The 24,887-nt window shown below is 34.0% G+C and overlaps 1 protein-coding gene across 2 annotated transcripts in view; it reads left to right on the top strand.

Moving 5' to 3' along the window:
• LOC129224205 (syntaxin-18-like) overlaps positions 1 to 24,887 on the top strand; it is a 45,727-nt gene that overhangs the window by 2,901 nt on the left and 17,939 nt on the right. For both annotated transcript variants that reach the window (XM_054858622.1, XM_054858623.1), the window contains exons 3-5: positions 3,473 to 3,588; positions 13,985 to 14,059; positions 14,389 to 14,455. In XM_054858622.1, coding sequence (XP_054714597.1) covers positions 3,473 to 3,588; positions 13,985 to 14,059; positions 14,389 to 14,455 — 258 coding nt within the window. The remainder of the gene's footprint in view (positions 1 to 3,472; positions 3,589 to 13,984; positions 14,060 to 14,388; positions 14,456 to 24,887) is intronic.

Here is a 24,887-nt window from a genome sequence, read left to right as displayed (position 1 = left end):
GAAAAAACTACTGTTTATTTGGCAGCTTATGAAGTTTCAGATTTGACATGCAAAATGAAGTTCACATATTACTAGAGAATACTTTTAAGGTCATAAGCAAATCCAGGGCAAATTCCAATTTTACTTTATCAATGGAAAGGAGATATTATTCAGCACAAATTAAGTTTCGGTTGTTAATTCCATAAACATTTTCAGGACATAACTGTCGCAGGCTTCACCCAGGAACTTTTGCTGACATATCCTTTTTCACATTTCCTATGGTATTTTTTGGTAAGGGGGGAGGAGGGGAGTGCTAATTTTTTCATAAATAATGCTCAAAATATATTGTGGTCTTAGGGTTCGCAAGGTTTTGGACACTACGGTAAAGACCATGGTTTTTACCATCCTGTCCTAAAGTGTCCAAAACTACATTTTTAGAACATATTTTGTGAGAAAATATCAAAAACAGAACAAAATATGTCAAAGTTATGTTTTATATTCAATGTGAATATTCAAGTATAAATATATATGTAACTTATTTACAGGCGCGACTCCTGGGGTAGGCGGCCGCCTAGGGCGGCAAATTTCGAAATTGAAGTTTTTTTTTAAAGTATGGCGTCATAAAATTCACTGCTTCAATGCTAAAAAAAGATAATAATTTAGAATGTGTACCAGTGCTTGGATAATTCAAAACATAGTTTGGAATTTAACAAGAATTTCAATTTAATTTTAGAGGCGGCATATTACATGATTTAAAAGTCTTTTGAAAATTTAAAGTGTGTAAGAAGTGAATCCAAAACCCAGTTTGGAATTTAACTAGAAACTTATTTTAATCTTAAGCATTTTACAGTTATTTTTATTTTATTAATATAAAATTTAGCATTATTATTCAATTGGGGGGAGGGGGCACTTGTCAATATAGCCTAGGGCAGCAGAACTACTAGAGCCGGCCCTGCTTTTTTATACAGCTGAATCTAATCTAGTTACGTGGAAGTAGCATTCTTCATTAAAAATTTCAATTTGTGAGAAAGACTTTTTTTTTCATAATATTTTTTCATGACTTTTTTTTTTTTTATTCATAATGGTAACCAAATTTTTTGACATTTATGCATCTGTGAAAATGAAAGTGTTCAAAATATAGTGCAATAATTGACTTATATGCAATAAATGACGATTTTTGAACTGAAAAAAAATATATATTTGAGAGTCTTTTACAGCTTTGTGAAGAATTCTCTTGACTATGGTGCCATTTTTCATGATCTAAAACCAAGTTACCACCAAACTACTTTAGGAAAATGCGAATAATTTGTATTTAAAAATTGTCAAGCTACTATAATTTTTGTTTATTGCAGTTACAGAATATGAATTTAAAAAAGAAATTGCTCAAATTTTAAAATTATAAGTGCATATATTTAATCATCAATTTATTGTTCTTTAATCTGATTTGAAAAAGAATTTTTGTTAAAGCATCATATAAAATATATAAAACAATGTGAAAAAATTTAAGCTTTTTTTTTTTTTTTAATTTGCACCTAAATATTACACATTTAATAACATTATATTTGAGTTATAAATGGAACTGAAATTAGTTGTCTTGGTATTGTTATGAATTTCCTTTCATGACTCGACTAACTGTTACATACATAAGGAAGTTTTTATATAATAGAGTTATTGACAACTTTTTAAAATAAAATATTTTTTTAATGAAAATTTTGGTGAAAATATCAAAACCTTATTGATTAAAACTTATTTTTATTCATAATAATGCATTACAAATATTGCAGTAAATACTAATTGATTGATAAGACACCTTTAGCTTTAGCATACTTTTAGACAGCTTAAGACACTTTCGGGCAGTTTTGGACAGTAAAAACCTCCTGTCCTGTTTTAAACCGGTTTTGGATAGTCCAAAACCCAACTCTGGTCTTAGTTACTGTGATAATTATAGCAACAAACAGCAGCACCATTGCATTTATTGTGTCACTCGCATTTTCGGCGGAGCACTAGAGAAACGCGATAGCTCTTTGTCACACTCAAATGAAACTAAAGGGGCCGCCCAGTAATCATGTGATGTTTTTTTTTTGGCATTTTTTAACCCCCCTCCCCATTGGTGATGCATGGTGAGGCTGAAGACACCCCCCCCCCCCTTACTATATCACGTGTATTTTTAGTACCTACGAAAAATCTTATTATTCTTTTTAAATATTTATAAAATACAGGTATAAGTATCATCTAATAATAAAAGACTACAATAATAACAACAAAGACTATAATAATGAAAGGTATGCGAAAAAATTTTTAAAGTGGAGTATCCTCGGACCACAGATTACCAAGACTTTCCATGCCAACAACTGGATAAGCATCTTCAGTTGTAGTTGTAGGCACAGTACTTAATTCTTCGAGATCCACTATAAGTGAATTCTTATTATTAGAACAATGTTCATAAAAAGATACAGTTCATACATACACATTTTAATTTACCTTTTTAGTATTAAAACAATAAAAGAGAATATTGGAAGACTTCCTTTGCTTGGTGCTTTGGGCAGTAATCTAGTAAAAGATCATTCGCCCATTTCATAAATTCTTTTTTTGTAGTATATTTTTGTTTCGCATTAGCCCACAATTCATTAATTTCTTTTTGAGCTACACCAGGTTTTTTTCCTATTTTATATTCTGCAAATACGTCTTTATACAGATCACCTAGTTTAGACATTGTTTTAATGCAAACGTACGAGGTTAAACAATTTAGACGTGTATTCAGTGCCAAAGCAACAGAATAATGGAGTCAGGCAGGCGAAAGTTGCGGCTCGCGATCGAGAACTTCACTTTGCTTGTTTGGCAGCGTCGCGGCGGTGAATCAAAGTCACACACTACAAGCTGCTTTTCGGTTGAGTGTTGCGCGTTTGTCGAAAAAAGAAATACACGTGATATATTACTACAACCCTCCCTCCCCATGTGATGTTTCGTGGTTTTTTCTGTGCCCCTCCCCCCTTTTGAGCCTCACGTCATTAATGGACGGCCTCAAACATAAAAAATTTAGTAAAGTTTTAAATGTTCAGAAATGTTCCATATAATGTTTTTATCAAGTTCAATCGAATTTTACAATTAAATGGAGAAAACTGAAGTATTCATACGCTGTCGTCCAAATACATTGTGTTCGAAAGCTGAACATTTTCGTCACAGGTTTAATTCTATCATGCTGAACAAAAATGGTAAAAACCCGTGTCTTGTAATAACAGACATAATTCTTTAAATTTGCAAAGTAGAATGTCAGCAAGTGTACTAACATTTTTATCTAAAGCGTATCGGATGTACAAGAGACAAATAAAAACCACTTGAACTTAAGACTTTATATCAAACAAACATGTTAAATTTCCATCATTATAATATTTTCATGAACCCCCTTTGTACCTCTCACGAACCGCCTGTTGGGAAACAATATACTAAAGAAAACTGTTTTGAGCCTCTTTCTTATCCTATGTTCTTGTTTCAGCCACACTTTGCATGGTGTCTCCAACATGAGTGATGCTGAGCGTGACAAAATTGACAGTGAAGCTCAAGCATTCATGCAGATGTGTGTGGAAGTCATTAAAACACTCAATGCAGAAGGTAAGCTTAGAAAGAAATTAAAGAAAAAAAAACAGTTGTTAGCTTATTACTAGAGCCCACATTTTATGCGAATGTATATGGGTCATTCTTCAAAAAGTGTAACTTTTCTGTCACACGCCTTTTACAGTAAAAACTGTTAGGAACAATTCATTTAGCAATGATTTTTGATTTCATCAGAAATATATCTATTTGAACCTGCCAACAATTTTTTAATTATAATTTTTATTTTAGTATATTTTTGGTTCACAACATGTAAATTCTCACCTCCGTGGCATGTCACACACTTTGTGTGACTCTTTATGTTGCTTAATAACTTGTTTAATTAAAATTATATACTTATTTCTTGATTATTCCTTTCACAAATGTCTCAAATAGTAATTGTTTAAGTATATTTAATTTTTTATATTGTGTTTTAGTTCGTTTTAGTAGGACAGGAAGTCATGTCACACAATAAATTCTCACCTCCGTTACCTAAACACAAAATGCCATTCCTCATTAACACGTGGCAGTAATGACATCAAATTTTATTTTCCATGATACAAGGGGGCTTCCTTGTTTATTTTTAGCCATAGTTGAAGTTGTGAGATTTTTGTCGAAAAATAAAAAAGTTTTTGCTTCAAAAAATTAGTATGGTTATTCTCACTTCTCACCTCCGTGAATTTGAATTTCAGAGATGTAAATTAATGTAAAAAAAGAAGTGAACATGTTTTCATGTGCAGGTTGTAGCAACAAAGAAAAAAAAATTCCCTGAAAAATGTTTCTATTAGGCCTATATTAATGTTAAATTCCTCACCTCCGTGAATCTCACCTCCATGACAGACCTTATCAATGTCATTATTTCTGAGATGAAAATAAATGATGGAGGGAAAATACATCAATAATAGGCATTCTACCAAAATTATAAATTGCCAGTATATCCTCAAATTTACTAAATACTATTTTTTAACATACATTTCAAACTACTAATTAAGCTGTACTTTAATTAAGAGATCTTAATATTATATTCCCACTTATCAGTAAAATAGCTGATTGTTTGTACAATTAACAAAATTACTACTTTGATATTAAATCGGCTTCGATTTTTAAATATTAAAAGTTTTTTCTTTTTTTTTTTAATTTCCGTGAAAAGGCATTATTTAATTTTTTTAATTTATGAGTAAATTAATTGGAACTTAGCCATTGTTTATGGTTACTTCTAGTAGGTAATACTTTCATGTAAGAGTGAAAAAAAACGAAAACAAAAGGTTTCAAAATTGAAAAATATTTGCGTTCAGAAGTTTTTCTGGAGAATGACCCATATGTGTAAATGCAATTGTATACTTTTGCTTCTTTTGATATTAGTGCAAATTTTTTTCTTTCTATAGAGACTACGTTAGAGGCTTTCCCTTTTGCTAACTGTGGTCAAATTGCAGACTGCGGCATTGAAATTTTTAGACGTATTTTTCTCTTTTTGGGTTGGGGCAGGGCCGAATTTCCCAATAGTCAGAGTAGGCAGCTGCCTAGAGCGGCAAAATTTTCAAGGGCGGCAAATTTTGCTTAAAACCGCACATTTTTTTAATTATTTTTTTATTCTTGAAAGTAAAATATTAGCATTCTTTCCTTTTTCAGATACAATTTTTTCTTGTCATTTAATAATGATTACTTTCACACATCTTATGAAAATCAAATGTTTTTAAAACATGGTAATTGATCGGCGTAAAATAGTAAGTGAAGACGAAAAGAGGGTGTCAATTTCAGAAAGTGTCATTGCGTTTATCCAGAAATCTTAAGAAGATTGGAGTTCGACTAAGATTTTAGTGTTATACTTAAGTTTATGAAGTATTGCTTTCTTGAGTGATTGACATTTATTTTCTTTTTTACATTGTTAATATTTAAAAATTGTTTTCCGTTATTATTAAGTTTCAGAGGCAAATAAAAATTAATGACAAGCATAAAAGGCTGACTGCTTTTAAATAAAGGAAACATGCTAAATTAAAAATCGAAGAACAAAAAAGTCATCAAAAATTTTTCAAACGTGATATGTTTTTTTCAAATGGGCAGTTTTCAAAAGCGGAAACTTTAGACTCTTTGCAAAGTAATCCAGTTACAATTTACAAATGAAATACCATTGAACAGTGAGGAGTGATAAGAACACAAGAGAGTGAACATGAACGTAATAACTGAGGATATTACTCAAATTGTTGATTCGTAGATGAAAAAAAAAATAATAACAGGATAAAGGTGCTATAAATAAAGATGACAACTGATAAAATGGTTAACACACAAAACATTAAAAGTTCAGTGCTCGTCAAAGATTCAGCGATATAGATATTAAATAATTACGATAGGTTCAATTTCAAAACATATGTTTGCTCTTGTAATGATTGTAGTCAAGAAAACTTGGATTTACTTAAAAGTATTATATTTAACTTAGCGTATGTACAGTAAATTAAAAAAAATAACATTATAAATAAAATTGAAACCGTTCTTGGTTTTATGAAAGTACTGCAACATGCAGTGTAATGGACGAGTGTCCAATGTGGTTAAGATACATCAGGTAGGAACTTTTTCTTCTCATGGAGCTTAGCCGTTTTATGTCTACAGTCACCTGTGCTGCCCTCTGCGGACAGCGCATTTGCATATTGGCGCAGACATACTCCCACCCTATCAGGAATTGAGTCCTGATAGGGACTTGAGTCCTGATACATAGGAATAGGAGATAGTTTGCAGATCGGTCTCTGGAAGATCCCTTTAGCTGTCTTTACTGTTGCAACGCGGACCAGGTCGTCCGCTCCCGGGTGAACTTCAAGAACCCTAGCCAAGGGCCACAAACCAGGTGATGAGGCTTCTTTCACTAACACAATATCGTTGACTTGAATGTTGGCATGAGGGGTGGTCCACTTTTGACGACTCTGCAGAGATGAGAGGTACTCCTTTGACCACTGCTTCCAGAAGCCTTTGCGGAGATTCTGGATAAGTTCCCACTTTCCTTTGAAGCTATGTTCGTTCAGGTTTGCTGGATCCGGAATTGAACTTATCACATCACCTGTAAGGAAATGCGAAGGAGTCAAAGCATTTATAGAGTCGGTATCATTGACGTCGCTTACTACTTCGATGGGTACTGCCTTAGTGGACAGGCAAATGAAAAGTGCAATGTAACCTTTCGTAACTTTAGCACCTCGACCTTTACTAAATTTTATAGAAACAGGTCCGGCATAATCTATTCCAGAATGAAAGAAAGCTCTTTCTAAAGTCACTCGTGGTTTAGGCAGATTGCCCATGAGTTGTGAACTGTTACCAGTTTTGAATCTATGACATTTTATGCATTGATCAATCTTTTTCCTCCTATTATCCAATATGATTGCCTTAATATATGAGATAATAAGGTAGGACCAGCATGCAAATAAGCTACGTGTTTTTCGCGAATTAACAGTTCACTAAATCTGTGTTGTGATGGGATAATGATAGGATGTTTCCTGTTCATGGGTAAGTCGGCATTCTGTAACCGACCTCCCACCCGTAAGAGACCGTTTCCATCTATGAATGGGAAAAGTGACCGCAAAGGACTGCGTCTTTTCAGTGGCTTTTGAAGCCGAATACATTTTTTCTCTTCAGAAAAATGTGTGTCTTGAACCCAGTGAATGAGTTTTTCTTCTGCAGCGCTTGTTTCTGCAGAAGTGAGTGAACCGAGGGTATTGCAAGAAGCAATATTGAATCCGATTCTTTTTTTACAAAGATTAATAAATCTGTAGCAATATGCCAAGATGCGAATAATTTTCGATAATGATGAATATTTTTCGAATAGACGCACAAATAGGTCATTTGTTGAACTAGCATGAAAGTTAAACATTGGATTTGATTTTTCCTCAGCTTTAACTGCGCTAACAACGTCTGTAGAATGTAATTCAGCCGTAGGCCAATGCATTTGATTTGAATGTAGCCAGTGCGGGCCATGCCACCACAGATCGCAATTTGGTAGACATTTAGGGTCGATACCACGTGAAGCGATGTCTGAAGGGTTCTCTCTGGAGGATACGAAATTCCAGTGAGCTGGGGGTAGAACTTCTATTGTTTCAGAAATTCTATTTGCGACAAAAGTCTTCCACTTACGTGGATGAGAAGATAGCCATGAAAGAACTACCTTTGAATCTGTCCATGCGAAAACGCGAAGATTGAAATTCTTCAACGAGTTGAGAACAGTGAGAAATAATTTTGATAACAAGTGCGCGGCACATAATTCCAGTCTAGGAATGGAGATTTGCTTGAGTGGAGCAACCTTAGTTTTAGCAACCAACAGTGAAACTGTTGTGGACCCATCGACAATTTGACGACAGTAAATCACAGCCGCGTATGCTAGCGATGACGCGTCTGCAAAACCATGTAATTCAGTTTCGCATTCTGAATCAATGGTGACACTTCTAGGAATAGTGATATCATTTATTTCGTTGAATGATGCCTGAAACTTTAACCATTCGGTTTCCATTAACTTCGGAATGGGTGAATCCCAATCCCTCTTGATAAGCCACAACTTTTGATAAAATATTTTGATTGTAACTACACAAGGTGCAAGTAATCCCAAAGGATCGAAAATACGTGCAGACTCCGATAGAATCCGTCTTTTAGTGTAGGGTGGTGAAAGTGATAAATTAACCTTGAATGCAAATGTATCATTTGTTGAATTCCAAAATAAACCTAACACTTTAGAACTAACGTGTGCATCACGATTGATTTCAAAGCTTGTTTCCGAGGAACATTGCTCGGGAAATTCTTCAAGGAATTTGGAAGAATTTGAATTCCATTTTCTTAAGTTAAATCCGTAGGATTGTAAAATTGACGCAATATTTTTGCAAATTGAAATTGCGTCTGAAAAATTACTCGAACCTGACAAAAGATCATCCATATATACGTCTTCTTGTAAAATGCGTGATATTTTAGGATTAGGTGTATCAAGAGCAATTTGTTTGATACATCTGGTAGCTAGGAATGAGGCGGAAGCTAAACCATACGTTACAGTTTTTAACCTGTACGTTTGTATTTTATCTTTGGCATTGTATCGCCAAACAATTTGTTGATAAGGTTGATCTTCGTCCGATACTAAAATTTGACGGTACATTTTCTCAATGTCCGCAGTGAAAACTATTTTTGGAAATCTGAAGTTTAGCAATATTTCAAAAATATCCCGTTGTAATTTGGGACCCACTCCTAAAATTGAATTTAGCGAAGTTCCGTTTGAAGTTTTACAAGATGCGTCAAAAACTACGCGTAATTTTGTAGTGGTAGGCCCTACTAGATGGCTTGAAAACAGCGTGATGAGGCAAAAAACACTGTTCATTTTTTAGAAGAATATCTGAATTCTTTGTTAAAGGCGACATGTGACCTGAATCTTCGTAGTTGAGCATAAATTCTTTATAATGTTTTTCGAATTCCGGATTGAATTTGAATTTTCGTTCCATGGCATAAAGTCGCGAAATAGCCGCGGATTTTGAATCGCCTAACTCAGCTTTCGACTTCAAAAACGGTAACTTCACAACAAAACGTCCATCGAAATTTGTTGAATAATTTTCTTTAAAGTGTGTTTCTACGAATTCTTCTTCCGGTGAAAGAATTTTACTTTTCGCTACTGATACTTCTTCCATTTCCCAAAATTTTCTAAGCTCACTATCAACATTTAATTCGTAAATGTGTAAGCTAGTTGATGAATTTGAATTCGACTGATTTTCTGGCAGTCTTCCCGAAACTAAAAAACCAAAAATTGAGTTTTGAGCGATTAAATTACTTTCCGAACAATTTATCTGACCCGAAAGGAAAATAGAGAATAGGTAATCAGCACCAAGAATCATATCCACTTTACTTGGAAGGTAAAAGTTTTCATCGGCTAAATTAATGTTACTTAAATGTGCGAAATGTTTCTTTTGAATTGCTTCAGTTGGAAGTGGGGCCGTCAATTTATCTAGAATTAAAGCATTTACGGGCAGTATAATATCAGGGTTGAATCTGGAACTTAAATTGACTTCAACACAGCCTTTAGTTAAACCAATTTTAGAACCTGCAAGACCAGTGATAGGGAAACGTGCATTTTTTCTTTTTAATCCCAAAGAATTTAAACAGGAGTTGGATAGGAGCGTAGTCATGCTTCCTGAGTCACAAAATTTTTAAGGTTCTCGATTCCCCGCTAGCATCTTTGACAAAAACACAAGCTGTAGGTAATAACGCAAATGCAGCTCTAACGGTATTCACAGATACGCTTTTTTCGTTTCGTGTTGGGATATCAGTTTGTTGTACACTAGAGTTTATTTGCGGAAAGTTTTGACTTGAACCTTTCGAATAAAATGCATTCGAGAAAACATTCTTTTGCTCATAACTTTCATGCAGAAGTGAATGATGTTTGCGTTTGCAAAAATGACATGAATAAGAAGAATTGCATGATTGAATATCCGAATGCTTGTTAGATAAACAATTAAAGCACAATTTGAATTTATTCACGAATTGCTTGCGTTCTTTTACATTCATTTCTTTAAATTTCGGACATTTTGACAAATAATGAAAAGTGTCCTCACATTTTATACATCTATTAGATGCACTATTTTTATTACTTCTGGATGAATTTCTAATTTCATTGCATTCGTTTGAATTGCATAATTCCAAAGATGCACATTTATTATTTAGAAACTCCAGAAACATTTCAAATGTAGGAAATTCTTCCTTAGTTGTATGTTTCGCCCATTCTTCCCGTGTCTTGCTATCCAATTTTTGTAATAAAATATAAATTAGCCAAATATCTCTAGAATCTGCTTTAGAATCTATAGATTTTAGACCTCTGATAACCTCGTCAGAAGTATCAGTGAGATTGCGCAAATTAGCACAGTTAGCGTTAACAATATCTGGTTGATCCATGAAGGTTTTAATTAAAGAAGAAATTATTTGTTTCTTATTATCATAGCGAGCTAACAGTTTATCCCAAGCTTCAGTATAACCAGTTTCCGATATAGGAATATGCTTGATTATACTTGCTGGTTCAAAACACAAAAGCCCTTTAAGATATTGAAATTTTTGAATGTTTGAAAGCCTATTATTTTTATGCACTAATGAAAGATACAAATCTTTGAATGAAGGCCAGTCTTGATATTGACCAGTAAAAGATTCAATGTTTAACTTGGGTAGCTTAAAATTATTACTTATTGAATTACTTATAGGCATACTATCATTATTTTCAATTTGCACTGGATTTAAATTCACAGATACATTTTCAAGAGCTTTTTGTAGCTTGACTTTGGTTGCATAATACGTTTCTTCGAACTGTTCGATTTCTGAAAGTTCTTCCGGCAATTCTGAATCAGCTTTGTTAAATTCAATGAATATAGAATCTAATCTTTCAAGTTTGTTTCTTAAATCAAATTTATCAAATATTTGTCCTTCGTCATTAATGAAGTTGGTTATTCTAGTCAGAGCCGCTTTGGCTCGTCCACGAAGCATTTTAACGGCTTTTTCATCAGTGCCGTGTTGAATTTGTGAAGTTTTATCTTCAGCACTATTGCCGGTCATTTTGAATGACGAATGGTAACCAAAGTCAAACTATTTGATTGAAAAGATATACTTATCTTTGAATTCTTTAAATGTTGAATCCTCGAGTAGAATCCATATGATCTCGCCGGTGCCTCCAAATGTTTGCTCTTGTAATGATTGTAGTCAAGAAAACTTGGATTTACTTAAAAGTATTATATTTAACTTAGCATATGTACAGTAAATTAAAATAAAATAACATTATAAATAAAATTGAAACCGTTCTTGGTTTTATGAAAGTACTGCACTGCCACATTGGACGAGTGTCCAATGTGGTTAAGATACATCAGGTAGGAACTTTTTCTTCTCATGGAGCTTAGCCGTTTTATGTCTACAGTCACCTGTGCTGCCCTCTGCGGACAGCGCATTTGCATATTGGCGCAGACAACATAGTTTTGATCAAATGAGCACCAATACGTAACTTTAAAAAAAAAAGTAACAGAAATCATTCAGATTGTAATCATGTTTTTTTTTTCTTTTTCTTTTTTTTTGTAAATTCAAAGTGTCGTTTTGAGCAAACGATAACAAATAATAAAACAACAAAGAAGTTAGTTTTTTTTTCTTCTGAAAATAAAGATTCTGTCTTATGTGAAACATACTAACATGCTTAGCATTCGAGAAAATTCTCAAATACTCTTCATCTCCCTATTTTCTATCATTATATTTTCCCTTATAGGTCTAACTCAAGTCCATATCATTTTTCAGTAATTCATCTGCGTTGCCATTACAAGGAATTTTTTTTTTAAACCTCAAAGAATGAAAGAGAACATGTTTTATGAAACTATAGGGACATGGGGGAAAAAAACATCCTCTGTTAATTGATAATTGCAAATAAATATATATTGTAAATATTATTTATATTGATCTTATGTGATTTGCTTCATAACCTGCCCAAGAGCAGTACTTGAGCCATGAACAATGTACAAAATAAATAATATAAACAGAGGAGCATCGAACTAAAATTTTTGGGGGAGGAAAATTCTAATTTTACCAAATGATATAAAACGAGTTTACACACATATCATACATACGTACTTAACATCTAATGAGAATGAACCTTAGGTGTCATTAAAAAACAATTTTTAAAATTTAAAAAGGAGAAAAAAGAATATGTTGCAATATAATCTCTAAATTTTCTGAATCGTGAGCAAAATTTGTCGAATGAGGAGTTTTTTAGGAGATTGCTGTGAATCGGGGTGCCTCTGAATTTGAAACGTCATCATTTCTTCATAAGCTCGAATATAAATTTCAGGCACACTTTTTTGCATGTTTTTGAGTTTTTGCTTTTATTTGGGGGGGGGCAGATTTCAAATTTGCCTAGGGGCGGAATGGAGCTAAATTCGGCCTTGGGTGAGGGATTGTCCCTCTTTGAAGATCTTGGAAAGAATTTGGAATCCTTGAAGTATTTGGATGGGGGGAGGGGGGCAATGGCTTGGTTGATAAGCGATGTCATATTGCAGTAGTTTATTGTTGTGGGGAGGAAAAAAATATTGTTAGAGGTATGTAGAGCATGGGTAGAAATTTAGAAAGATACGACACTGGTTCAATAGACCAGCAACTACAAAATTTCACTGGTTCATACCAACTTTTAGTGGTCCAAGTTAGTATCTAGGTTTAAAATAATAAAAAATAAAAGAAAACTAAATAAAGTAACATGCCAATCTGGGGTCAATTAGTAGTTCTCAACAACAAAGAACAAAAGGTAAAAACAATATATTATAATGCTGTAGTAGTTTTTTAACCTTTTCTTGCTAAGAAAACCTAAACATTGCAAATAAAAGTACAAACTTTCAATAGATTCAAATCAAACTTCACTGGTCCCATGGACCTGTGAAATTTTTATTTTGCTGGTACAATTTTATTCTGTGGTCCAAGGCCAGCAGACCACTCTTGATTGCGAGCCCTGTTGAATGAATGTAACAGTCCTTATGGTTGAAATACACCGCCAGCTCAGTCATTTCCAGCCGAGGACTGCAGTTTTGTGCTTATTAGCACTTATCAGCCCGGCATAGGAAAGTGACTGAGCTGGAGATGGAAAACCTCTTAAGGAAACCAAGAGTGCCAAACAAACTGGTAGCTAATATAGAATTAGCGTAGACCAGACGAGTGACCGAAGCAATGGTTCGGTTCAACTCGAGGATTGAAGGCAAGGCATGGTATATTCAGTAAATTACCGCCCAATAGCCTGGGCTAAAGCAGAAATACATGAAATACACCGCCAGCTCAGTCATTTGCAGCTGAGGACGGCAGTTTCGTGCTTATTAGCACTCATCAGCCCGGCATAGGAAAGTGACTGAGCTGGAGATGGAAAACCTCTTAAGGACCTCTCTCCGAGCAAGCACGACCTCTCCATAAGCACGAAACTGCAGTCCTCGGCTGGAAATGACTCAGCTGGCGGTGTATTTCATGTATTTCTGCTTTAGCCCTGGCTATTGGGCCGGTAATTTACTGAATATACCATGCCTTGCCCTCAATCCTCGAGTTGAACCGAACCATTGCTTCGGTCGCTCGTCTGGTCTGCGCTAATTCTATATTAGATACCAGTTTGTTTGGCACTCTTGGCTTCCTTAAGAGATTTTCCATCTACAGCTCAGTCACTTTCCTATGCCAGGCTAATAAGCACGAAACTGCAGTCCTCGGCTGGAAATGACTGAGCTGGCGGTGTATTTCATGTATTTCTGCTTTAGCCCTGGCTATTGGGCGGTAATTTACTGAATATAGTCCTTATGGTGTTGAATGATAACAAAGATGAATGATTTATTTTCATTTGTGGGAGCAAAATTTATGTTTTTTTTAGTCTAAACAATTTTAATCAATTTGACATCGTTCACCAATGATTCAATTGATATTATTTCAGTTAAGAAAACTGTTTTACCTCAATTGAAGGAGCACCAAGAAGCTGTGATATCTTTGATTAACCAATATTTAAAAGGTAAAATATTTCTAAGCTCTAAATTACTATTAAAACTTCTTAAAATGGTTCATATGTTTCTTGTCAAGACTAAATATTTAAGATAATTTGTAGAAAAATTGTCTTAAATTTGCATGCTGTTGTAGTAAACTAAATAAATATTAAATTGACTTTTGTATTTTTGAAAACAATGTCATGATCAAAAATATTCTAAATCCTCATTGCACTGTGTAGGTTTATCTTTACCTTCTTGCAATATTAACTTTTCAAATTCATTCAGAAGTTGCTATAAATAATGATAAAATTTTAATATTGAATAAAATTGAAATTTTTTTTATTTCTTTATGAAGCTGTTTGTAAAATCTACAGCGGACAGAAAGCAATAAGGGTGAAGCAAGCTATTGACAGACAAAAAATGTATGTATTTTGTGGAATTTTTTTCTCTAAAATTTAATTAGCTTGTACATTTCAGAGAGCAGAATATAAGAATGATGTGTAAGTTTTTTTAAAAAAATCCTTCATTTAGAAATATATGAAACCTACAACAATAATTTATGTCAGAAAACAAAAATTTCTTAAAAGTTTTGTGCTTTGTAAATAGTTAGGCTGAGAAATGCATTTTTTTTTTTTTTTGCAGAAACATTTGCAATCCTCTTTTATTTTTATTTTGTGAATTTTCTTTATTTCACCATAATGCTCCTTAATTGCAGTTGAAAGTTTTTTACCCGTTTGTTGAATGGAATTTAATTGAAACAAAAATTCAATTAATACTGAAAATTTGTTTGGTTGATATGAATATTTCATTGTATTGGTATTCATTAAAAAATAAATTCGCTGTATTTATTTGTTTACTTGTTATTTTCTTAATTATAAATCTTCTGTTTGGCTTTTTCATTCATAAAACCAAATTTTTAATGAATTTTGACGTTTTTTATTGCAAATGATTAAAATCTTTTGTTATTAAGTTTGCTTTTTTTATCCTTTTTTTGCCACTAATGTTATTCACTGGTGATTGTGTTCCGGTTATGCACTAAAATTCTTTTATTTTTTGTCATGCTTTTATTATTTTGCCTCTGAAATTTCTTTTCCTTACTTTAAGTTTTCCTTACTGTAATCTATTTAGTCGATAATTTTTACTAATCTTTATCCTGTTGAAATTATTTTACTTTAAAAATTATATTTTTGTCATTTATTATTTAAATGAAAAATATTTTAGAAATTCTTGCATTTGCCATTCTTATACTTTTAATACCTCTGTTTTGAAAAATGTGATCCTTTGCATTTAATATGAGAATTGAATTTTTCTCATTTTTTATACAAACTACTCTTAAAAGGAGGCAAATAAATGAAATTTCTTTTTATTTTAGTTGAAATAATGTATGACTCGAAATGTCAAAAAGCTGAATCTAGTTTAGTTTTTTTTTTCTTCTATTATGTGGATAGTTATTAATAATATGTTTATTTTAGAGTTTTAAAATACAATTCCAAAATAATGTTACTTAAATAAACTCTTTTATATGCTGTTTTTGTACGTTTAACGCCTTCATTTTGAAAATTGCAATATCTTTGCATCTGCTATGGGAATTGGATTTTTTGCATTTTTGATTCTTGCTATGCCTAGTTAAGTGGCAAGCAAATAAAAATTATTTATACTTTATAAAAGTTATAAAATTAAACATTTTAAACAAAATTCCATGCTTTTAAGAGTCAAATATCAAAGCACTAAATGCTGAATTGTTGAGACTGTATTTTATTTTGTTTCCATTATTCTATTTTTTTTTATTTTATATAACAACCCCAGCTACAGGGCCGAGGCCAGGGGGTGTGGGGTGTGCTAACCCCCCTTTCCAGTTTTTCGGAAGTGGTGCCGCCAATTTCATTTTAGCAATGCAACAAACAAAGAAAAAGGCAAACTCTTCGTTGTTTAGAAAATTAATAGTAATTTTTAATGAAAAATTCAAATAATAGTGCCAAAAGTATCTTTTCTGTAAAATTGGAATAGAAAATGTAATCTTAAAATACAATTTAGGAACATCCTTGATTCTCTTTTATTAAAATTATCTAAGTAAGGGCCGCGGAAATGTAAGCTTCGAACATTTTTTAATGCATAAAAAAGAGAGTATTTAGTACACTATTCACTAGGACGCAGAGTGGGTATGTCCCCCCAATCGGAAACTATGGGCCCGGCTCAAATTAGAGTATTGTGCATAAAGTAAAATTTGCATACTGGGAGGGAGGACCGGCGACAAAACTAACATGGTGCACGCCTTGTCTCTCAGCGGCCCTGGTTATACAAAACCATGCTTCTTGGTTCTTCAGTTTTTAAAAAAATAAAATAGGATGGCTTCGTAGGGGCCGCCGAAACATTCCCACATATAATTTTTTTGATGAAAAATATTGTCCTGAAAATCATTGCTAAGTGGAGAATGTTGGACTCGCGTGCTGCCGTGGATGAAGTACCCAAAGTTTGAGGAACTAAAACGGGTTGTTGCAAGCCCAACGGAAATTGTGGAGTGATCAGCTCGGGGGGGGGGGGGGGAATGGAATTAAAAACACATTTAACAGTCAAAAACAATTTCATTCAATAAAAATAAATATATCTTAAAACTTGTAATATCAACAAGGGTAAATAAGCTACTTTTAAACCCAAACATTTTGACTGAAAATAAACCCCCACTAGAACATTTATAGGAACACATTTCATAATACAGTATCGTTCAATTCCAAAACTTTACGGACTAGTCAAAAGCTAGTCCACCTTGAGTCCAATGCCTAAAAATAGAAGTCCTGATAAAACTTTAGATGAAAGTTCATACCACTCAGGATATTCATTCCTTAATACTTGGCAAATAAAAATGTGAAGGCCTGATCCTTCCATAGGATCCTACGTGAAATTTGATTGCAGCCTGTACCACTTGTGACTAGCCGCTATGCTACCCTTCCTATAGACTTGACCTCTCGGACACCAAGAACCGCCACATCGGGTGAAGAACCCTTACACTCGGATATCCAGTCCAGCCAGACTCCAGAACACCTTTTAATGCAATCCAGCGTGAACCTTCGACAGTCTTGTGAAGCTTATGTCCAACAACATCAACTTCCGTGGAAGAAACTTTCACTTTCATTTCCTTCACTATGAAAATGTCTCAAAGTGACCAATGGAACCTGCCCGCTCTTTTAGCCAGGCACAACGAACTTATTTCCTACAGTTTTCTAAAAATGAAATCCACTTGATAATGTGGAACTGATGAGAAACTGGAACACACCTCTCCCAGTAACACACCGAACTGCAGTTACGGCGACATCAAAACTGAATAAGAATAAGATAAGAATAAGAGATTGATGGATTGGGTGCACTCACTTAAATATGTTTCCCAATCCCACCACGTGATGATGTGACGTTTATCGAATCACATGCATAAATTATCACTGTGAAACAACACACCATTTTATTCTAACTATGAAACCTTTTAAAATAGTTGTTCACATGCACTTAGCAAAACGTTACTCAACTCTGTAACAATGACGTCCAATCATCGTGTTGTGTAAACAAACGCATGATTCTGTTGGAGTTTCTACTTTGGAGAACAATTTGTCCACCGGTTAGGTAGTGGGATAATTTTCAATGTTTGTAATACAATGAATTAAGTTACTAGAACTTTCTTAAACCTTTGGGAATTGTCTTCAAGAACTAAAATTTCATATTTTTGCTAACAGAGAAAACTGAATAGGTTGGCAAAATATATTTGAAATAGAGAGAAAAAAAACGGTTTAATGCAAAGAGAAAGTATTGTTATGAATATTCACACCAAAAGTTCTAGATGTTTGAACCTAAAAATCGTAAGTAAATTTAAGTTTGATCAAGAGATGCAGGAGGCACATTTAAAATAAAATTAAGTGGAATAAATAAGACCTAAGGTATCACAGAAAATTATTACAACCGTTCAAAATGTTAAAAGTTCTTTTTCTGGAGGCGCAGATGCTTGTATTTTAAGAAAACAAAAATATTGAAAATTTTACTATGGAAAATCCAAGCAAATAATCGTGTTTGGCAAAGGAAAATTGGAAGGCACTATTACCAGGGGCGTAGATAAGGGGGGGGTTTTGGGGACAACCCCCCCCCCCCCAGAAACGTTAGTCCTCAAAAAAAAAAGAGAGAAAAAGAAGAGGGAAGAGAAAGAAAGAAAAAGAAAAAACAAAACGACTTTTTTCTGAGTAAAACAAAGGTCAAAAATTCCCTTCGCCCCCCCCCCCCCCCCCAATGCCTTTGAAAATCTGCTCCATGTGTGACCCTCAAGCATAAACACGTCTCCCTCTGCTGCGACAATTTTTTGATAATTGAGTGAAATTTGACACTTCGCTTTAGAAATGAGATTGATTTGTTAAATCCACGTATATGCAGCCTTTCTTTGTCATAGATTCTGCAAATTGTTAAATATATTTAATTGAATGAGCCGCGCAGTGGGAATATTGCATACAGTCGAATCTGTATATTTCGAATTTCACATTAAAGAAAAAAAGTCGAGATAAAGAGTTTTGAAATACGGGGGCTTAAGAAACTTTTTATAGAAATTTGAAATATGAAAAATGATGGTGAAAATTTGAAATCGATACTAAAGACAATATGGGCTCTTGATTAAAATTCCTCTTTATTAGTTTTGTTAAGTATTTATTCTATTATTACATTATTGAGTGCTTTATTGCGAGTTTAAGGAATCATTTTGACAGTAAAAGAAACTTTAAGCATATCTTTTTCAAGAAAAAGTCTTTTATTGCTTTTTGGTCCCTGATTTTTTTTTTTGGATTCATTATTTATCCTCTTGGGGTTACCAATTGCAGCAAATCTAACTTGGCCAGTATTCTACGATTTCCTTTTTTCATCACTTGAAAAAAAACTTATACTTTCATTTCATTCCTATCATTTCGGTTTTCTAAGGAATCGCAATTTTAAGAAAGAGAGCAACCAAAGAACAGTACTAATCCAGATAACAGCGAAATGGCTTTTAACTTGAAGGACCTTTAACCATGAACTTGAAATGTTCATCTTACATATGTAAAACCTGTGAATTTCACCCCTTTACTCTTCTTCCAAGAAAGTGCGCGAAACGACTGTCCTTTGGTTAATCTTCCTGGAAAGCCTATTCGTGGAACGCATTTCTAACTTTTTTTCCACTGCCTCCTCAGCTCTTGAAGACAATTCCTCTGTTTCTGAGTTGAAGAAAATGTTTTTGTTTGCTGCTTTAAAGATCATTGGGCTTCGAATCAGGGCCGTCGCCAGGTACATTCGTTTGGAGGGGTGTTGAAACTGATTTTGGCCGACTGACTATATATATATATATATATATATATATATATATTCAGGGCCTCTGACCAGAATTCGTTACACATTGAAGTCTGGAACATGCAATTGTAGACAAGCTTCAGTGATGCTAAAGGGATGCATTAATTTCATAGACTTGCTGTCCTCTGGAAAAATTCCAAAATTGGCATACTAAAAACGTGACTTTATGCTTTGGTTTATAAGAAGCAAGAGGATCGCGGGTTCATTCTCATTACCTTTTTTGCTGGAGTCAATTTTGGACTTTTTTCTAGAAAGGGTGGTTTTGGGAGTTCTTCCGTAAAAATTCCTAAAAACAAAGATTTTATGCCATTTTTACTGTCGCGAAGGAAATGAATGGGGGGTTTGAGGGCCATCCCCCAGTAGTTATTCGAAATTAAAGTTTTAAAAACGCAGTTTTTAGGCCATTTAAGGTCACTTTAGGATAGAGGGTAGGCAGTGCCGGATCTGCATTTTTTCCGAGGCAGAGCAAATCTCGAAACTGCCACCCCTATCCATCTTCCATCAAGTTTTAAATTAGAGTTTCAAAGAAAAAACATAAAAATAGTGTGAATTTGCCGCCCCTTAGAAGTCGCCGCCTGGGGCAAAACCCTGTCTCCCCCTCCCTCTAGATCTGGCACTGGAGGGTAGGTATTTACAGATCTCCCGTGGACAGTGGCAGATTAGCTAGAGAAAACGGCAATGAGGAATTACAAGGAATTTTATATGAGACATTTTGAGGAAATTCGAAAAAAAAAAAACACTTTATCCATATAATATTTAACACATAAGAACATTTTCTACTCAATAAATCTTGTAATATAATGGTGAATTAATTATGTTGTATATAAATTGGGGGGGGGGGGAACCCTCATGGTAATCACCCGTTTTGGTATTTTTTGAGTACCTTGATTCTGGTTGAACATTTCCATGTCGCACAAATAGGGATTTTAAGTATACAAATCAGAAGAATCGCTTGTATGCGGAGAAAGAGAGTTTGCAAAATGATTCGTACTTATATCGTGCTAATAGTTTTAGGCAAGAAATAGCGGTGTTCGGGGGTTTCTGCCCCTGAAGGTTCTAAAAATGAAACTTTAGACAATCTTTGATGATGTTAGGGGAGAGCAGGTCGGGTAATTTTTGGAAACTGAAGACTTAAAAAGGCGATTGTAAGTCATGTTTGGTCTCGCTGAGGCTCAGGGGCACTCCCTGGGCAATTTTGTGAAATTAAAGTTCCAGAAAGGCAATCATAGACTACCGTTAGTGATATTAAGGAAAGGAGAAGGGAATGACATCTTTTTAGTGTTGTGGGAAAGAGTGGGGTTCATTGACTCTCCCCAAAAATTTTCTGAGAATGAAGTTCGAAAAACGTATTTTTACGCGTTCTGCGATGATGTTCAGGGGCTGCCCCCAGGAAAAATTTTAAGAGCGTAGGTCTTGAAAAAAAAGAAAGAAATTCTGTAGAGTCAGCTTTGATGGATTTGAATAGTGGCGTAGTCACGGGAGAGGCCCAGGGAGAGATGCCGAGGAGCCCCGAAACGCTTGGAAAATTCAAGTCTGGGGTCCAATTGCGTATCCAAAAGAGTGCATAACCCTTCTTGGAGATCAAAGAGAGCCTAAAACCTTGTTTTTCGGCTTTAAATTTCGGAAGATTTTCGGGGGCAACCCCCCGATTTCCAAGCAGTTCTGTAATGTTTTCAAAAAAGGAGTTTTCGGAGCTTAAATTTCAAACAATTTTCGGTAAGACCTTCCACTCCTCTCCCTCATCTGACGCAGACAAACATAGCCTTTACAATGTTTTTAGCAGGACAGCTCCCGGATACCATATTTAGAAATACTGAAGGAGAAAACATTTCAGCATTTCTGTCCCCTAGTTAAGAATATATTTTAATCATATTACTCATGCATAAATTTTGAGGTTATTTATCACCTTTTATTTTACCCAGACTAACGAATAGGAGTGTATTGGTGTATTAAACTACTAACTATTAATTAATAACTAGCAGATATAAATAATTAGCATAATCTATAATGAAACCTATTTAGTGATTCAAAGAAAAATAATTAATGTGATAATCTCTTTGATGTAAGAACCTAAGAACCTGGGCCTCTTTCGAATTAGAATCTTGGCTACGCCACAGGATTTGAGAAAGGAGGATCGGAGTGTTTCCCCAAACGTTTTTTGAATTTTAGTCTAAGCATTTAGTTTTAAACGTTAAACGACTATTGGTGATGTTAAGAAAAGGTGATATGAAGTGATTTCTCTTGAAATTTTTTGAAAATAGAGGCCTTGAAAATGCGATTGTAGGCCATCTGTGGTAAACAAAGTTCAGAGGCTCTCTCCCGCCAACCTTTTGAAATTGAGTGCCAAAAAACGAAGTTTCAAACGATCTTCATTGATGTCATAGGGCCCTCTTGCAGTAATTTTCTAGAAACGCAACTTAGACTACATTTCATTACCATAAGACAAAAAAAAACTGGTTTGGTTTTGAGATTCCTCCGTCCCTCCCTAAGCTACTTCCCTAAATCATTTTATTTATTAAAAGAAAAAAAGGTGGAAGACCCCCCCAGATTTTCTTTTTCAATAACATTTTAGCAGTTTTAGTTTTTCACGAAGAAATTTTCAATTTTCACTCTAATGTTTTACTTGTTTAAAGTACAAAATTTTGCAACCTTAAAACAATCTGTTAACATTTTGGACTTACAGACTAAGATAATTTAAAGCTTTTATATTTTAGATTGAGGTAGGGTTAAACGTTTAACATTTGGAATACAGGTGGTATTTTTCAGTGATACCTAAGTTAACGTCTTTCACTTTATTAAAAAATCAGGAATCCTGAATCTCTTGATAACTTTCATTTTACGTTAATTTTTTACTGCTGAACACTCATTAGAGTTACTGCGTTACTGGTGTGACTTTTCCTGACAAGATTTTGAATCTTTTCTTCTATTTAAACATCTTCCTTACTTTTGTACTGGTGGTCCCTAAGATGCTATCATGTTTATTTATCTATCCGTTTTTTTTTTTTTTAAATTGAAAAATTGAAACTTGTTATGTAATTCTATAACGCATTGGCTATTTTCTTTTCTCTATTGGTTAAGAAAATGTTTGAAACGTATTCAGCCGCCTTTGGTTTGGTAGTTTTAATGATGTACATGTTTGAATATTCCTAAATAATATTTTAAGACAGCATTTTCTTCTGAAATTTTACAACACAAACAAAAAAAAAAAAAAAAAAACTTATTTGTTCTATTTTTTTTCCTTTCTTTTTCGTTTGCTTTTTGAAACCTTCAATACCCAATTTTTCATCCCAGTAACCTACTTAGAACTCTTTTATTTTTCAATATTTAACGGAAGATATATCTATAAAAAAAAGATAAGAAAAAAAAGCTTAAAATAATGCTTTTTGAAAATATAACGTTAAAATAATCTTATCTTTTCTGCTGCATTTCAGTAAGCATTTTTTTTCTCAAATTTAAGTCAAAAGTCAAATGCTTTTTCAGATTTTTCCTTACTTGCCACAATAAGAATTATTGCTCGTTCACATGCGAATAAAGTTCAAAACTTTAACTAGTCTTTTCTTTTTTTTTTGTGCAATGCATAATGAATAAAATAACTATGTAGGATAGTCACCCAAGTCTCAAGTCCTCTGCCAAACTCCATGCCACTTGTATCTCATCAAAGCTCCAAACGCTAATAACGAATAACTTTGTTCTTCCTTCTTCAGGCATAAAGTTCACACAGCAGGGGTCCGGACCCGGACAGATCGTCCTCTGTCCTAACTAAGCACACATCAACAGCTCTTCTCTAATTTTCCCTCGAGCTCCAACTTCCAAAAAAAGGTTTTTAACAGAAAAACCCTGAAGGTCCAACGTTTCTAATCTCACCCCCTAGCCCCTACGTGACTACGCACCGTCTCCACGACGGCATTTCTGAGTGCTACAATTGACGGACAAATGTCTTGCTTTAGTTACACAATGCACTTGTGTGGTCAAAAAATAGGGATAACCCCTGCGAATAGAATACCATTTTGGTTTTTACTTGTCAGCCTAGAAAAAGTGGAAATGGTGCTGAATGTGCATTCAGAAGTTGTGTTCAAAATCAAACACTTAAACTATGCACCAATGTGACGTTGTATTATAATAAAATCTCTTTCTCTCTATTTTAATTTTTCTATCATTTCAGAGCCCCACGTATTTCTTCCATTTTTCCCACTTTGCTGTGGATTTTTTTTTTATTGATGATTCAATTTTATAAATGTGTCGACTGTCGATTGCCCAAAGCTATCTTTTTTATTAATGTAGTGTTTTTAAACTGAGACTTTCCGTGGGTTTCTTTATAATGATTGAATAAAACTATTTTGACAAACTATTTGAATCGTACTTCTCGGCTGCTCACAGGTCATCTTAATGTGTGGTACAGATTCCCGGATATTTCTAAATAATATGTTTTAAAGATTAAATTTTGTTTTTAAAATTTACAGAATAAACACTCATTAGAACTCATGCTTAGCATTGTAAGTTTGTAAAATGAGAAAATGTAAATAAGTGCACAATTCCATTTAATTTTTATCAAAGATATAGTGAATTCAGAATTAACTCTATAAGTAAAAATTGCTAATTGTAGCTGAAATTGCCGACTGAGTACAGGAAGGCAGCGCCCATTGGAAGATCCCCAGAGCTTCCATAAAAGTCCTTACTCGGCAAAATTTGTCTGATGATTCGGCAAATTTTAAGATATTATTGCATTTTTACATTACTGAATGTACTTTTTCATGTGTGCATTGCATATCCGTATTTTATCATTCGGAAAATTGAGAATTTTCCCCAAAAAATTAATTTTGGGGTGTCCCTGGATACAGTGTCGGCAAAATAATATTTGTTCAAGTAAATGTCGGTAAATTGTGCAATTAGCAGTCGGGGATGTTTTTCAGATGAATAATTGTCGGTGATCACAGGATACACTCTAAAAGGTGAAAATGTGCTCATGGTCAAGCTACATACTACTTTACTCAAAGATTCAGAATACAGAAACAATGTAAAAAACAAAAATGCCGACTCTAGCTGAATTTTCTGAGTGGCCGCTTATTGTCTCGGCAAAATGAGCTGTCGCAAACTAAGCAATCGGCATAGTGTAAGCAAAATAAAAATGAATGTAAACGGAGATCCCATTCATTATTTTCTCTTGCGCAAAGTATCAAAAGGTTAAAAGTATAACTTTGCATGAATATACTAACTTTTTTTTTTAAATTCCCATCAATTAAAGCTTTGAAATTCCGAAACATTGAAAATGCCGACTGAAACTGATTTTGCCGACTAGATGAAATCGCTGGGAGGGTGAGACACCCCCCCCCCTATGGCGACGGTCTTGCTTCGAATCCAAAAATGATAGCATAAACGGAATTCGAGACGATAGAGGTTTTTGTTGGTCTGGCCTCGTGTGTGTCATAGGTCATAGTCAAAACGACCTTTGCTAACCAGAGTATCCATTGCAATCACATTGATTTTTCAGCCAGTATTTACTGCGTTTTC

Source organism: Uloborus diversus, chromosome 6 (assembly GCF_026930045.1).
Source record: "Uloborus diversus isolate 005 chromosome 6, Udiv.v.3.1, whole genome shotgun sequence".
NCBI classification, from domain to species: Eukaryota; Metazoa; Arthropoda; class Arachnida; order Araneae; family Uloboridae; genus Uloborus; species Uloborus diversus.
Note: the sequence above shows the minus strand (reverse complement) of the source record. Positions and strands in the feature narration are given on the sequence as shown.